General features: G+C 44.3%; 1 protein-coding gene across 1 annotated transcript in view; it reads right to left on the reverse strand.

Moving 5' to 3' along the window:
* The window catches only part of TSC22D3 (TSC22 domain family member 3), a 68,266-nt gene extending 59,499 nt beyond the window's left edge, over positions 1-8,767 (reverse strand). Inside the window, exons 1-2 of the mRNA XM_006142817.3 lie at positions 8,623-8,767; positions 7,950-8,375 (exon numbers count right to left, since the gene is read on the reverse strand). Of these exons, the coding sequence (XP_006142879.1) occupies positions 7,950-8,269 (320 nt within the window). The 5' untranslated portion in view covers positions 8,270-8,375; positions 8,623-8,767. The remainder of the gene's footprint in view (positions 1-7,949; positions 8,376-8,622) is intronic.
* Between the last annotated feature and the right edge of the window lie 6,930 nt (positions 8,768-15,697).

Consider the following 15,697-nt stretch of genomic DNA (forward strand, 5'->3'; position numbering starts at 1 on the left):
CCTGGCTCTGTTACATAAGGTACTACACAAGATATGAGTCAGAGCCCTCAGGCTGGCCTAGGCTCATTCTAGTCTGGGAGTGAGACTATGCACAGCACTGAAGGAGGGGTGTCTCTGGAGGAGGGTAAGCCAGAAAGGAGCCACTGGAGTCTCTTCCCTTCCTCTTATCCCCTTCTCCTTTTGTAGGGATAGTGGTAGCCAATTACCAGCCTAGATTGCACTGAGTGGGAATCCCAGCCAGACCCCTAAACTGTAAGCAGCTGCCCTTCGTCTCCCCTGAAGAGAAGACAAGAGGAAGTCGGTTGAATACTCAAGGCTATTTCATGAGTAAATTCTTCCTTCAAGGAAGGATAGCGAAGGTTCCTGTGGTGCTTTGTCCACAGGCAGGGGCTCAATCTCAGGCTGGACCTAAATGAGAGAAGTGGCTCTATAGAGAGGAAGGCTGATAGTGTGCTTAGGTCATCATTGACAAAGCCTGCTTCCAGCTCTGGTTTTCTCTTGTGCTCTTGTCTAAATAATAAGAAGCTTCCTATTCAGTCTCTTGGGCTGGAAGAGATCTTGCACCTCATACACTTTCCAGAAGGCAATAGCTACTTTGGGACAGGGATTCTTAGGTAGCGGGTACAAGTGAACTTGTTTTGCTTGCTGATAAGATTTCCTTATGCCTGGAATAGCACTTGAAAAAGCTTGTTTTTTGCTCTCTTGGACCCCATTTTATCCCCATTCTAACTTCTTGACTAAGCTGGATTTCAGCAAGGTGGACAGTGGCCTCCAGAAGCCATTTTCCCTGACCAGACTCCTCATCAAATCTAGTTTGCTCTGAGGCTAGGATCTAGTTCTCTGGCATTCACAGGACTCCAATTAGCCCATGGAGTGCTATGGAAGGCCTTGTCTGCCAAAACTGTGATTTTACAGTGTAGCCTTCATCCTTGTCCTTTTATGGTAGGCATTGGGACAGCACAATATGTCCTGAGCAATTATTGTTCTCTCCATCTAAAAGGGCAATTTCATCTTTCTGACCCCCATGGTCATGGAATGCTCTCCCTTGAGTGCACTGAGCACACAAAGTACCCCATGAAATGAGACCAGGCTTTAGTCCCACTCAGCACACAGGTTTCTCCAGGGCTCAAGAGGCTATTGTACAACATCAACAAATTTGTTATGTAAACCCAGCCAGCCATGGCAGATTATGGCTTTGCAGTTATCTTGAGGGATGTCTTACATAAGAGGAGAAAGTTCAGGTAGGAGCAGCATAGCGATGAGCAAACAGTGCAATGACCACCACCAGGTGCAGACACAATGGACCTCATTCCTCTCACCCAATCCACAAGGTGAGGGCAGATGCTCTGCTCTGCTTCATCACTCAGGGGGCCCAGTGATCCTGGCAGCCCTGGCCAGACATATCCATCTCCATTTACCCAGACTCTCTGGCCTTCAGAACCTGGTCTGGAAAGGAGCCAGCACTCTACCTGGAATTGAACGCTTGTTAGTTTATCTGGAAGTGCAAATATAAGCAGGAGTGTTAACCTTCTCTTCAATCATGGAGGGAAATTAAGGTCACTGTAGAGTTACTTTCTGAGGTGTGGGCTCACATGAGTCCACTCCTGGCAAAACTGAGGAACAGATGAAATTCATGCTTTGTTCTTCCAATCTTTCTTTAAGAGCATGAATATTCCAAAAGGTGGAGCTCTCACGCTGCCCAGAGCCCTATGCTGCAGCAGCACACAGCATGCCTTCCAAGGACTCCAGCCCCATCTCTCTACCTTCTTTCTTCAAACTTGGCTTTACCACGTCCTATTCCCTTAGAACGCTGCTCCCAGTACGCTGTCACTCCCAACCAAAGGTCTGATAAACAAATTCACACAAAGTAGTTAATGATGAGTAATAGTCACATGGTACTCTTTTATAAGGTATACTAGATCCTGGCCATTCATGAAAGATATACACTAAAACTTGCCAGTTCCTAACTCATGAACATCCTGAAGGCAAATCATGCCCCCCGTAAAATGTCTCTTTCCGGCTAGCATCATCATTTTACTAAACTTCTTCATTTTCTTTTCATTGTAATCACTAGCGCCAGCAGCTGACTCAGAGTGGGGACATTCTCCCTGACAGAAACTGACGTTTGCTCACTTCATGAAAGTTACTACCTTTAGGTGGACTGACTATGAACAGCGGACCACAAAATTGTTGTAAAGTAGGTGCTAGGCAATGCCATTCCTAGGTATAAACCCAAAAGAACTGAAAGCAGGGTCTTGAACAGATATTCATCCACTGCTGTTCATAGCAGCATTCTTCACAGCAGCCGAAAATTGGAACCAAGCATCAACTGATGGGTGAAATGTGGTGTATCTATACAATGGAATATTATTCAGTTATAAAAATTAATGAAGTACTAATACATGCTGCAACATGGATGAACTTCAAAAACATTATGCTGAATGAAAAAAGCCCGAGACAGAAAGCAACATATTATATGATTCTACCTATATGAAATATCTATAATAGGCAGATTCATAGACATAGAAGGTAGAATGGAAGTAACCTAGGGCTGAGGGAGGGAGAGAATGAGGAGTTGTTTAATGGGTAGAGTTTCTGTATGGGACGATGACAAAGGTCTGAAAGTGGTGATGATTGCATAGCACTGTGAATGGACCTAATGCCACTGAATTTTACACTATAAATACTTAAAATGGAAAATTTTATGTTATATTTATCACTTTATATATGTTATATACAACATGTACATTTACAACATATACATATAACACACATACACACACACATAATAGTAGACGTTGTGTAGGGCACCAGCCTCACTTGACAGTGAGTGAAAGGACTTGTTCTCAAATACTAACCTCCCTTACACATGTGATTTACATCTGTGCCTCAGCACAAAGGCAATTCCTTACATATTGGGGTTCTCATGAGGTATCTAAACCATGAATGTTAAATTTGCAAATGCATTTGTGCTTTCAACAGAGAATATCTCTTAATCCAAGAGTGCCTATTATTTGTCAAACCACTGGGGACTCAGGAAATAGTTATTTTAAATTACCTTAGACTAAGAAAGGACTTTCAAAGCTTGATACCAAAGGCAAAAATCACAAAGGCAAAGAATGACAGGCTTAACCACATAGAAACCCAAAACCTCTCTGCAGCAAAGAACTCCATCCTCAAAACCAAATGGTAAATTCGTTGACAAAGAGTGGCAATCTCTAATTTGGGTTTTCTCACGGTGTGGTCCACATACCACTGATGCTATGGGAGAGGAGTTTTAGCTGGTACAGTGACTGAGAACTAAATCTTAAATAGTATGACTCTAGGCACAAAAGCAGGCAGCCTCTCAAATCACACCTTGTTAGTGGCTATCACCTCAAAAGCTAGATCCAGGAATACACATTATGTAATCATTAGTTTCAAGACTCAGAGAAGCACAAATAATTTTAGTGTACATTTTTTTCTTGAAAACTTAATATCTGTATTATATCCTTTCCTTGTGCTACTGCATATCTGCTCAATAGGGGATATTAAATGAATTAGTTCACATAAAGCAATTAGAAATGTTTGCTAATATTGTTACTTTCTGAGTCTCTAGTCGTGGGAACCAGTTGGTGCCAAGTCAAAAGTTTAAAGGTAGAATCTTAGGGCTTTTAGAGCTAGAAAAAAAAAAAAAAACAAACTCAGACTCAGAGTATTTCAGACCACATTGGCCAGGTATTCTCTGGGGCCAAAACAGAACAGAGCTGATTAAGAAGTTTTGGGTAAAATCTTAGAAATAGGGGACCAGCAGATGGTGTGAATGTTACATCACTGGACTCCCATGTAGTCTACCGTGGCTCAAGTACCAGACCTGGTGGCTTAAAACTCATGTTGGGTGTTTTTACATGCATGCCCAAAATCCTGAGAGGAGAATGGAGGAGAAGGGATTGCAGTGTGGCCATCCCCCCGCCCCCTCCAGGGGCTGATTTCTCACTTTCTGCCTCTCTGTTTCCCTCTGTCTTCTTTTCTAAAGAAGAAAAAAGAAAAGAAAGGAAAATAAATAAATTAGAGGCTACAATTACAATCACAAACACAGAATATTGCCAAAGCTCCCATTCCAGAGACAGAGAATTAAGGCCCTTCAAAAAAAAGTTTTAGAGGTTTTTGCTATAAGGTGCATATTCTCATCAGAGACAGAAAGTGAGAATTCACCCTCTGGGAGATGGCCACGCTGCAATCCTTTCTCTTCCATTCTCCTCTTGGGATTTTGGGCATGCACTCACATGTACCCCATGTGTTTCTAGTCACAGGGTCTGGGATTTGAACTGTAGTTAGCCATGTGGGAGTCCAGTGCCTTAACCACTACACCACCTGCTGGCCCCAAGGTCCTTCAAATTTTGACTTAGGAATTTTTCCATGTGCTGCATTTAAATTGGAAACTTCAGTTTACTCAGCATATTCTGTTTCCCTCATAAATTTTCCAGGACTAGAAGCATATTCAAATGACAAGGTAGAGTCCTTGAATAATTGGACGACCAACATTCTGCGTTTCCCTGCAGCTACTCCAGTCTGAGTACTGAAAATCCTATGTCCCAGGACCACAAAGTTTGGTCCCATTACCTACTAAAGATATTTTGATCACTTGGAATAGGTTCTGGGCTTACATTTACCTCTGCTTCATAGACAGGTCATTAGTTTTTGAATACAGTTTCTCTGGTGTTAGTTTAGATCTTTACTGTTCTTAATAACTCTTCCATTATAGACAATTCCCACTGATTTCAGTTGGAGTCTTAGCCCTGCTCGTCATTGTGAGGCATTGGGCAAGTGACTTAATTTTTCCAAGCCTTAATTTCCTTCTTCATAAAATGAAAATGGGTGATAATAGTACCCATTTCACTAGGTTAGTGCAAATATTAAATGGAATTATGCAGATATAATGCTTGGTGCACATTGTAAATGTTCAATAAATGTTAGCTATTAATCCATTATAGTTATTAGTTACCTAACAAAAGATAAGAGGGATGGTGTTTAAAATACAGCTCTTCCCCCCAGTAGTTTAGGGAACATCAATTGCTAAATACCAACAAGCTGCATGCCCATTACCACTGATTCATATGTATATATACACAGCACTGTCTATCAGGACTTCTACCAGGCTATTAGAATGATTGCATATGGTGAAAACTAACTAAATAAATATAAACCACACACCTAAACCTTAGTAAGGATTTTCCAGGAGAAGATTAAAGTTTCAGAATGTATACATGGAATGCAAAAAACAAGTAGTCATTCAACCAAAAAATCATTTATTGATTACTAGAGATATCACCAGAAGCCAAGGAAAAACCAAGCAAGTAAAACACAGCCCTACCCTCAAATTGACTACACTCCTGCGTTCTAAGAAAACCAAGCACCAAGCTGGGAACCAGGGACAGGTCAAAGCAGACAAACCAGATATAAATCAAGAATGTGCCCCACCCTTCTTCCCAAGAATATAGGAGCCTTCGCAGCAGGAAAATGGGCTGCAGGAGGAGCAGGAGGAGGTGTGGGGAGAGGAGCTTCTCCAGCTGGAGAGGTGGCCTTGAAAGCAGACAAAGGAAAGAGATTTTCAAACAGGACCCTACAATGTCATTAAACAGACTGGGAGTAAAAACTATGACTGAAGTCTGAAGATAGAAACCCAGAGAACTAAATGAAGTAAGAAAGGAAATACTCTCCAGGCTGGACACTGGAGAAGCTCCATGATCAGCCATAACGGTCTCCTAGTTTTCTATTGAGCATGTTATTATTGGCAAAACTTAAATTGAATTCGGAATCTCCAATCTCTAAGGTCGCAACTGTCAAGAAAAGTGAGAAAATGCTTTGTCTTGCTAGATCTATAAGGACATTTCTACAGAACCCAATCACCTGGGCTCAGCTACACCTTCCCAACTGTTCGCCTTCCTCCCTCAATCTGTGCCTTCGTTCCACCCTACACACACGGCATCCCCTACCTATAGCATTTCTAGGCTCTGCCAAGAACCCAAGCATCAGTAAATGGGTGTCCATTAAGTAGATGACAAATAGTGTCTTTTCATTCAAGGCACTTAAATAAGCCAGATGCTCTCCAGGTGTGGCACAAGTGAACATTTTGATCACAGACTCAGCCTCATACTTTGCTAACCCAGGTTGATCCTCCTAGACCCAGAACCAGAGGAAGCATCCCCTCTAATCCATCACCAACACCATGGAGGGGCATTTGTTCTCTCAGTTGAAAGAATGCATATGCTAAGGTTCTCTTTCTAGGTTTCTCTGCCATTTCTCCCCTGCTGCCACTCTCCAACTGAGCCTAGCGGGATCGTTAGAAACCTGTTAGGGATTTTACTCCACAGGGTTACAGCATCTGTGGACTGAATACACTAGTAGCAATCTTTCACCAGCAATAAAGATATCCTTGAAACCTGTTCTGTCTGTGGTCTGGTTTATTTTAGACAATGAGATAGTTTGATGCTCGAAGTGAACTAATAAATGGAAAAGGACTTCTACGGCATCAAAAATGTCTGAAAAGTTCAACTTGTAATGATAACACTGAAGAAGTTGGAAGCCCTTCTTGTCCCTGCCTGGAACCACTGGGGCTGGGGTAATGGGAAGGTGATGGTAAATTTGTCTTGGGGTAAGGGAGGCAAAACTCTTTTTAGCACTAAATAAGGGTAACTCCTGCCTTTCTTGATTGCTTTTAAAACTTCCTATTTGAGCTACTGCCATCCAGATAGTTCGTGAGTGCTCAGAATTTCTTATCACATGGTGCACATCACTTGCCCATGACCTAGACTCTCAGAGCTCTAAGGAACCTTAGATCAGAGAGATCAGGCAATTTGCTCAGGCTCACACACAAAGGTAGAGTCACAACTTGTACTACAACTCAGGACTCCTAGGGTGGGGATGACTTTCTCTTACATAACTTGCATCATGGAGCAAGCATAAAATCCACCCCCCCACCACCATGCACACACACATACACTAGTATCTTGTCCTCATGGCTCTAGGAACTCCAAATCCATGTCTGGGTTTCCTGAAGTTGCTTTCCCTGCCTCTAAATTGCTTCAGTTGTCCCCTGAGACCTGCTTTATGAGAGCATCTCAGACTTGGGGGACAGCAGTTGTCTTTGGTCTTCACATTATGTTTCCCTCCTCCTGTCTCCCTTACTTGTTTCCCCAGTAGGATTTCTAGTCATTCTCACCTGCACTCAAATCCATGCCTGTAACAACATGAATTCATCCATCCTCCACCACACATAGTTCTTGAGGCACTTAAAGAGATGTCCTAGGATGCTCCCTGGGGTTGCTTTGAGCCTTCATTTGAAATTGAAGGCTATCACCCATACAGGGAATGGAGTCCCCACTCTTAGAATCTCAAGACATTCTCACAGGTGTCTGATTCTTATTTTTCTTATTCCCCATCCTCTTCCCCCCAACTAGCAGCAGTCTAATTGGTCTTGACATTTTGTGTGCCCTCACCGTCAGTCAGGGCCATTCCATAATGTAAAAGCCCTTGCAGTTTCCATCCGAGTATGCGCATTTAGAAATGGGCTTTTGAGAAAGGTGGAACTCAGCTCCCAAGAGGACCCCACGGCTGAATCTCCAAAAGAGCTGTGAAATGTATGCATATCAGGAGAGGTGACTGCCAGCAGCTACCTCTAAATCATCTGAGGTCTGTCCACTTTCTGGACCCCTGAGTCCCTGCATCCCCCTCAGGAAGCCCGTGCAGGCATGCTTCAAAAGAGCGCTGGCACCTGCCAGGCCTCCCCTCAGGTGCACAGTACTCCAGGGAGCCTCAAGGATCAGTGGTGGAGGTCTGTGAGCCCGACCTCCCCGTGCTCCCACCCCTGTGAACCTCCTGGTCGACCCTTTTATCAGAGGTGAGGGTCAGTTCAGCGGAGGCTACTGTGAGCAGGGATCGCTCACTCACCCGAGTGCCCAGCCACCCACCTGTGGAAGAAGAGCAGGATGGAGAGCATGGTCTGGTCGATGTTGCGGTTGCAGATGCCCTCGTTGATCAGGTAGCAGGGGTCTCGTAGCACCGGCTCTAGCGAATCCTGCCGCATTATGCTGTTGAGCTTGTCCGTGTTGAGGTTCTCGAAAATCAGCTTCTCCTGCAGCTGCCGAAAGTTGCTCACAGTGGGGCTGCCCGGGTTGTTGTTCTCCCCACTGCTGCCTCGCTGGAGCCCGCTCCGGTGGGCCAGGTCCAGGCAGCAGTTGCAGCAATCGAGGCCGACAGGTGAGCGGCAATCAGTCTTGGCCTGGGCCATCTTCTCCGGCTCAGGGGTCCCCTGGCCTGTGAGGTCAGGGGCGACTGGCAGGTGCGCGCCCGCCGGGCTGGTCTGAGGGGATTCCAGGGTGTCTGAAAAAGACAAGCTGCGAGGAGAAGAGTTGGAAATTAGCGCCTAAAGCCAGCCACCCTAGGCTCGGCCCCCTTCTGGCTGTGCTGCTTGGGGTGCGAATAGAAACAGCTGGACAAACAGCTCTGAGCGGATCCTTCGGGCTCACTTCCTTCTCTTCCTCCTCCCCCTCCTCTCGAGACCGGGGCCGCCCCCCTGAGGTGCCACACGCGGCCCCAGCACAGTCCCAAGTTTCCCAAGTGTGAGCGGAGCTCGGGGCGGACCTGTGGCGGCAGGAAGGGCGGGCAGCAGGGCAGAGGGAGAGCCGGGGCGGGCCCTTGCTCCCTCCCTCCTTCGATCCCTCCCACCCCTGCTCCAGGCTCTCCTGCTCTCAGGCTCCCCTGGGCTGTGCCGGCTGAGCGGTGGCAGGAGCCGGGAGCAAGTGAGCGAGTGAGCGAGCTGCACGCCCTGGACTCAGCACCAGGCTGTGACAGCATTTAAATTACCCCACAGGGGCCGGCGGAGGACGCTCCTCCACTGCTTTCCCGGCTGGGGGCGGGCGCCGGCGCGCTCCAGACCGCCCGGCCCCGCGCCGCCTGCACCCTTGCACCCATGCTGTCCTCGCAGCCTCGCCCGGGCTCTTGGGAGTGGAGCTCGGTTCTCCCTCTCTCCGCGCGCCCAGCGTCTCCGCTGAAGCTCTCTGGACTCTCAGGGCTCATCCTCTGCCAGAAATCTGCACGCAGCCCTCCTGGGCCGCTGCGGCTCTCTGATCGCCCGGTTGCCCTGCCTAGTGGGTCTCTAACTCTGGTAGGGGGGAAGTCTCTAGTCCCATCTCGGGATGGGTCCTCCTACAGGAAAGACACTGGCCTCTAGAGCCCGCCGTGTCTTAGCCTTAACAGTCATCCCCTAGAAGCGCTTGTATCTTGGGGGTGCAGAGAGCAGTTGCTCCTGTTGAGGGCCAGAGAGTGCTGGGCACGCATTGCATTAGGAATACCCAGTAAGTGCTGTAAGCAAAACTCTCCCCTTCTTCTGTCCCTTCCTTCTCACTTCATTCATTGTTCTCTCTCTCTCTCTCTCTTCTCTCTCTTTTTCTCCACTTGCCCTCTCCTCTCTTCCCTGAATCCCATCTAAGGAGATCCCTATCCTGGCTTTTGGAATGCCAGCTTCTGGGCCAGCTGCCCTTCTCTCTCTCTTCTCAATCTTCTTTTCTTCTCTCTGCTCCTTCTTCTCCCATTTTTTTCCTTTTTTTCTCCAGTTCTGCTACAGGGTGCATGTGCTCACAAGAGAGAGGCAGGGGAGACAGAGAGAGGGAGAGGGAGAGGGAGAGGGGGAGAGAGAGAGAGAGACAAAGTGAGAAAGCAACTCCTGGACGGATGGCCATGCACAATCCCTTCTCTTCCATTCTCTTCTTGGGGTTTTGCGCATGCTGGAACACACTCTCTCTCTTGTTTTTCAAGCCAGTCCAGGACTCGAACCACTCAGCAGGCCATGTGGGAATCCAGCCACCTTAACCTCCACACCACCTGCTGGGCCTCTTCTACTTACTTAAGTTTCTTTCTTTTTGAGTTAGTGTATAATAATCATAGATCTATGTAGGGTGCAGTGCGATTTTTCAGTACAAGAACACAATGTGCAATAACCAAATCCAGGCAACCAGCACACCCCTCTTTTCAACCATTTGTCATCGCTGTCTGGAGAATACTCACAGTCTTCTCTTCTAGTTAGTCTTTCCCCTACCATTCTGTCTGTTCTCTCATTTTTCTTTTTCTTTACCCATTTCTTCTCTTCTTGCTCCTATTTCCTCTCCTTTTCCTTTCTCTCATTTAGTTTATCCTCTTTTTTTCTATTTCTTTATTCTCTCTTTCACACCCTTTCTTCTTTTTCTCTTCTCCTTTTCTGTCTTTTGCCTTCATTTCCCTCACTTCACTCACCTCTGCACCCCATCTTTCACCTCACTTCCCTTACCTTCTCTTACTTTTACAAACTTGCTCTCCCTGCTCTTTTCTGAAACCAGTTGACCACCTTATGTGATCTCAGTCCATTCTTAGTTATCCTTTCAGAAGATGTGCAGATTAGATATTCAGGAGCTTGAGGAGCTCCAGAGGAAGGAGCAAGGCTCTTGAAACTGTAGGTCCAGGGTTTCTTAGCTTTGAGGAGAGGACGATTCTGTGGCTGAGATAAAGTGAAAGGGCAGATCTGTGGAGAGCCAGGCAGCCTGGTGCACTGGATGGGACTCTGGCTTCGTGAGATATAGGGATATGCTGGATAGTGATCGGTTTCCAGGATGTCTCAGGACTTGGAGACTTGGGATACTTTGAGTGTGTAGGATTCAATGATTATTGATTTCTTTAAAAATGTAAACTATTTACAATGTTAAGTTTTCATGTAAAAGTCATAGATTTCAATTTCAGTCAGCACTTCCCACCCTCTTTTCAGCTGGCTTCATTCACAAGCCCATGGCCCTTGAAATAGGGTAGTATATACTGCCACCTTGTGCCCAAGACATTGAACATTCCCTCCAGAGTCACGGAGTTAGATCTTAGGGAGACACTAGAGATGCCTCCTGGTGGAGCCTATGGTACATTGGTTCTGAGAGTAGAAGGAAAGAAGAGGCAGAGTTTCTATAATAACAGAGTCTAGTGGCCAAGCTATAGTCAGGGCTGGAGTCGCCTTCTTTCCACTTGCTTGAATCCCTACAGATCAAAGTTGCATAGGTGAGATTTCATCTCAGTGCCATAAGCATTAGCTCTGTGATGACAACAAAGGGTAGCCAACTAACTCCTGTTCCCAAGGTCATACGAGTCTCTTATAGAGTCCTGAAATTTGGAGAAATGATAGAGGCAGTACTCTTTCTGCTTGAGTGGCCAGAAAACCAGAAATAAGCTGTAGTCCTGGTTCCCAACAGTATCTCAAGGTCAGAGACAAACGAGATGTTGGGGTCACTGACCAGACAAACAGAATGGAGAGTACTGGTGCCTGTGTTCTCAAAGACTGCTGAGGAGTCTCGTTTATTCTCTCAAAAGTCAATTTCTTAGATGCATTCATTTTCCTTTTTTTTTTTCTTCTTCTTTGTCTTTTTTTTTTTTTAAATGTTCTTGGGTAAAAGCCAGAGGAGGTAGCAGAATATGAAATTTCATCTGCATTGTGTAGACTTATAGCTTACTGAATCGTTTTTTAATTACAGTGTTTATGATTTTTCCTCTTGATTATAATTATTTTATGTTAAACATTAATAACAAAATATATTAGATCCATAAATGTTTGTTTAAGTTGTGTTTTTGAGAACTGCTGGGCCTGTTGCTTCTGTGTTTGCCTAAGTCCTCTTATCTTTGTGTGTAACCTTGGGATGAGGCCCTGGTGGAAGTATTTCCTTCTTGGCATTTGGCACCATTATACTCAAAATTTTGTCCCCTTGACATTTCCCTCGTTGTAGTACTTACTCTCAAGCAGTATTGCTAATAATTCAGTACAGCTTTGCATGTTATAGTCAGGCTGATCAAGAGCAAATACAATTGAGATACAGAGAAATCTAGATAGTTCAGTGACAGAGTTCAGAGAGCTGCCGTGTATTTGCATACAAGTCCAGCTTGTATTGACATACTGCATACCTCTACGTGGGGAAGGCTGACTGGGCAGGGCCACCTTGGCTCCACTCTGTGAAACCTCATTTTGCTGACATATATTGTGTTGGATGGAGAGATTCCAAGCAGCAAAATGTTCTTGCATAAATCCAGAGAGCTACAGGGGGGTCCCACTTCCAGACAGAACTGGTAGCTTTCTGGGTGGAGCAGAAAGGGGATATAAGGGTCACCTCTTTCTCAGATGGAATCATTCAACAGTCACTCTGCACCCCTGTGCCAGGTACTGTGTTAGTGGGGAATCAGAGGTAAGTAAGACACATTATGGCCCAACCAGATGGTGCAGTCTGTAGTGTACTGGACTGCAATGCTGGAAGTCACATGACTGACCATGGGTTCGGATATGCAGATAGGCCTGAAAACACACTGGGTGTGAGGCAGGATGCCCAAGATCCTAAGGAGTTGGAGGGCTGGAGAAAGGAGATCATGGTGTGACCAGACCCAGTTGAGGGTGGTTTCTCTCCATCCCCAACTCTTTCTTTGTCTTTCTCTCTCATACTTGTGCACATACTATCATAAAAAAAAAAAAGACACAGATCGTGCCCCCAATAAAATCATGATCTAGCTGGAAAAGTGGATATGCAGATAGACAAAGACAGAACAAGGGGTAACTGATGATGGATGTGTGGTGTGTTGTATGGTTGGGGGTTAATTCTGGAAGGAGGGAAGGGCAATCTATGTAGAGAGACTAAGCAGAAGCCTGGAGGTGAAAGCAGTGCGAATGCTGAAGGCCAGGTATGGATTACAAAGTGTTACTGAAGGATAAACTGAAAGATGGAGAGGGATTCAGGGACTAGGTCTCAGGGGACTAGGTGTGAAACATTAAAGATATCTACCTACTTTGCAAGTTTGCCATGCATTTAGCAATTACTAAGAAAAAGAATAGGACCTGCAGGGAACACAGTGATACAATGCAAGTCTATGAGACTGACCTACGTGGGAAAATGCTGGGTGCTTGTCTTGAGACCTCCCTGAGTATGCCAGGCATGTGTGTGCCCACTATCTGAGGCTGGTTGTGGATCATAGTGTTAGAAGTGCTATCTCTCTTCCTCTTTCTTGCTCTCTCTCTCTCTCACTGATGAAAGAGATTTAAAACAAAACAAAACAAGAAAAAGTATCAATCTTATCAATATTTATTGAGATTCTGTTATGTGCCAGGCACTTTGCATTCTTCATCTCATTTAATCCTCACAACAAATTTATGAAGTAGGTATTATGATTCCAGGGATGATATGGACTTAGGAAAGCATAACATCTGCATATTCAGAAAGACACATAAATCAATGATTTACTAATATATTGAAAGACTTTTATTTGTAGTGTGGCAAGCTGAGAAGGAAACAGACAAATCTGATATAATATTACAATAGTTGGATTTTTGATGACCTGCCATGTGCTAGGCACTGTACTAAGTGCTGTACATGGCATTATCCAATTTAAGTATCACAGCTACCCTACGTGGTAGATATTACCATCAGCACCATTTAAGAAACAAAGAAACTGAACCACAGAGCTACAATAAGCTTGACTGCATCAAGGCCTCCGTGGTGAGTAATATCATCCCCAAATTATAAAAAATACCAAATGCATGACACCACAGTCATAAGTCAATTGAGATGTTTTATTTAAGGGAACCGTGTGGGTGATCTTAGACTCATGGTTGCCCCCTTCTCTTTGTGTCTTCTCTCAGTATATGTTTGTGTCCAAATTTCCTCTTCTTATAAGAACATCAGTCATATTTATTAGGAACAACCCCAATGACCTCATTTTAACAGAATTACCTTTAAATATAGCCACATTCTGAGGTACTAGGAAGTAAGGACTTCAACATATGAATTCATAATTCAGCTCATAACAGATCTCAGCCACAAGGATTCAGAGTCATTATGTTTTGGGGGTGTGGATCAGGGATCTATATTTTTAAAGAATTCTCAGGGACTCTTACAGATAGCCAGTTTTGGGAGCTATAATGTTCCCAACCACAAGCTTTTTGTTTTTGTTTTAAATTTTAAGTGTATATATTTTAAGGTGTACAGCATGATGTTTTGATATGCACATACATAAACTATAGTCAAGCTAATTAACACACTCAGCTCTTAACATAGTTACTTTTTTATGGTGAGAACACTTAACATTTACCCTCTTAGCAAATTTCCAGTGTACAATATAGTATTGTTAGCTATAGTCACAATACTGTACATTAGATGCTAGAAGTTATTAATCTACCATAACTGAAACTTTGTACCCTTTGACTGCCATCTCTCATTTTCCCCCAGCCTGTCTCTGCCCTTGGTAACCACAATGCTACTCTCTGTATCTATAAGTTTGACTTTTATAGATTCCATATATAAGTGAAATCTTGTGATATTTTTCTGCACCTGCTTATTTCATTGGGCAAAATGGTTCATCCATGTTTTCACAAATTATAGGGTTTCTTTCTTTTTGAGGGCTAAACAATATTCTATTCTGTGTATATACCAGTTTCTTTATACATTCACACACCAATGGACACTTAGGTTGTTTCCACAAGTTTTTCTTGGTTCAGTGTTAAAATATGATAAATATTTATTGATTGACCAAGGGGAAATAAAATATGAAGACAGGCAGCTGGAGAAAATTTTCCAGTTGTCCTTGGGCACCACCAAGTGGAATATAGGTAGATAGAGGTCTCAAATAGTGAAGACACCTCTGTTTGCAGAGGTGGACCAAATGATCTGTGTCTTCCTTTTTTTTCCACTTTTAAGTTTATCCATTTATCTCTTCCACAACTGAGAGACACAGAAAAAGAGAGAAGGAGATAGACAGAGGCTCTAACAGGGTCTCTATGCCATCATTCCCCCCCCCCATTTCAGTTAGCCCCAAATCATGGACACATCCTTGCCTGATATACTCAGGGAGATCTCTGGACATAAACCCTAAACTGTCCCATGTAGGTCGGCCTCACAGAGTGATGCATTTTCCCACTGTACCTCTATCTAGCTCCCGTCAGTTTCTTATACACTGAAGCAACAGGGTGTGGATCCAAGTGTGGTGGCCCATACTGCTAAGACACCGTACTGCTGGCTGGGACCACTAGGAAGGCCTAGGTTTGATTTTTGGTCTAACCTGGGCACAGTGACATTTGTCTGCAGTCCCAGTGACTCTCAGGAGCTGAGGCAGGATGATAATGACAAAGTGGGACTTTATCTTAAAAGAGCAAGGTGCAGGACCAGCAGATGGCGTAATGGTTACTTTGCTGGACTCCCACATGGCTGACTGTGGTTTGAGTCCCAGATCTGAAAGCTTGAAACTCACACTGAGGAGGCAAATGAATTATAGTGTGGCCATCCCCCTAGGGGATGATTTCTCACTTTCTGTCTCTCTGTCTCTCACTGTCTCTGGCAAGTGCATATACCCTATAGCAAAAATCTTTCTTTAATAAAACCAAAAAACACAAACAACAGCTACAACAAAAGGTGAAAACTTATATGCAGGTGTGAAGAGGACTGAGAACTGATTTAAATGCAGTAGAGCTAGTTAAATAGAGTAAGTAAGGTTATACGTAAGATAATGAGTATTTGTGAATTTATTTCTTTATGAAACTGCTAATTTGTGGACATTGTGTATGTGTATGTGGGGTATTTGAGTATGGTTGTGTATGAGTCAGAAGGATTTTTATAGAAGGCTGTGTGAATGTGTGTTTGTATCAGATTTCTTCACTTCATTTGAGTACTAGTTTCTC

Source organism: Tupaia chinensis, unplaced genomic scaffold (genome assembly GCF_000334495.1).
Source record: "Tupaia chinensis unplaced genomic scaffold, TupChi_1.0 Scaffold000082_1, whole genome shotgun sequence".
Taxonomy (NCBI): domain Eukaryota; kingdom Metazoa; phylum Chordata; class Mammalia; order Scandentia; family Tupaiidae; genus Tupaia; species Tupaia belangeri.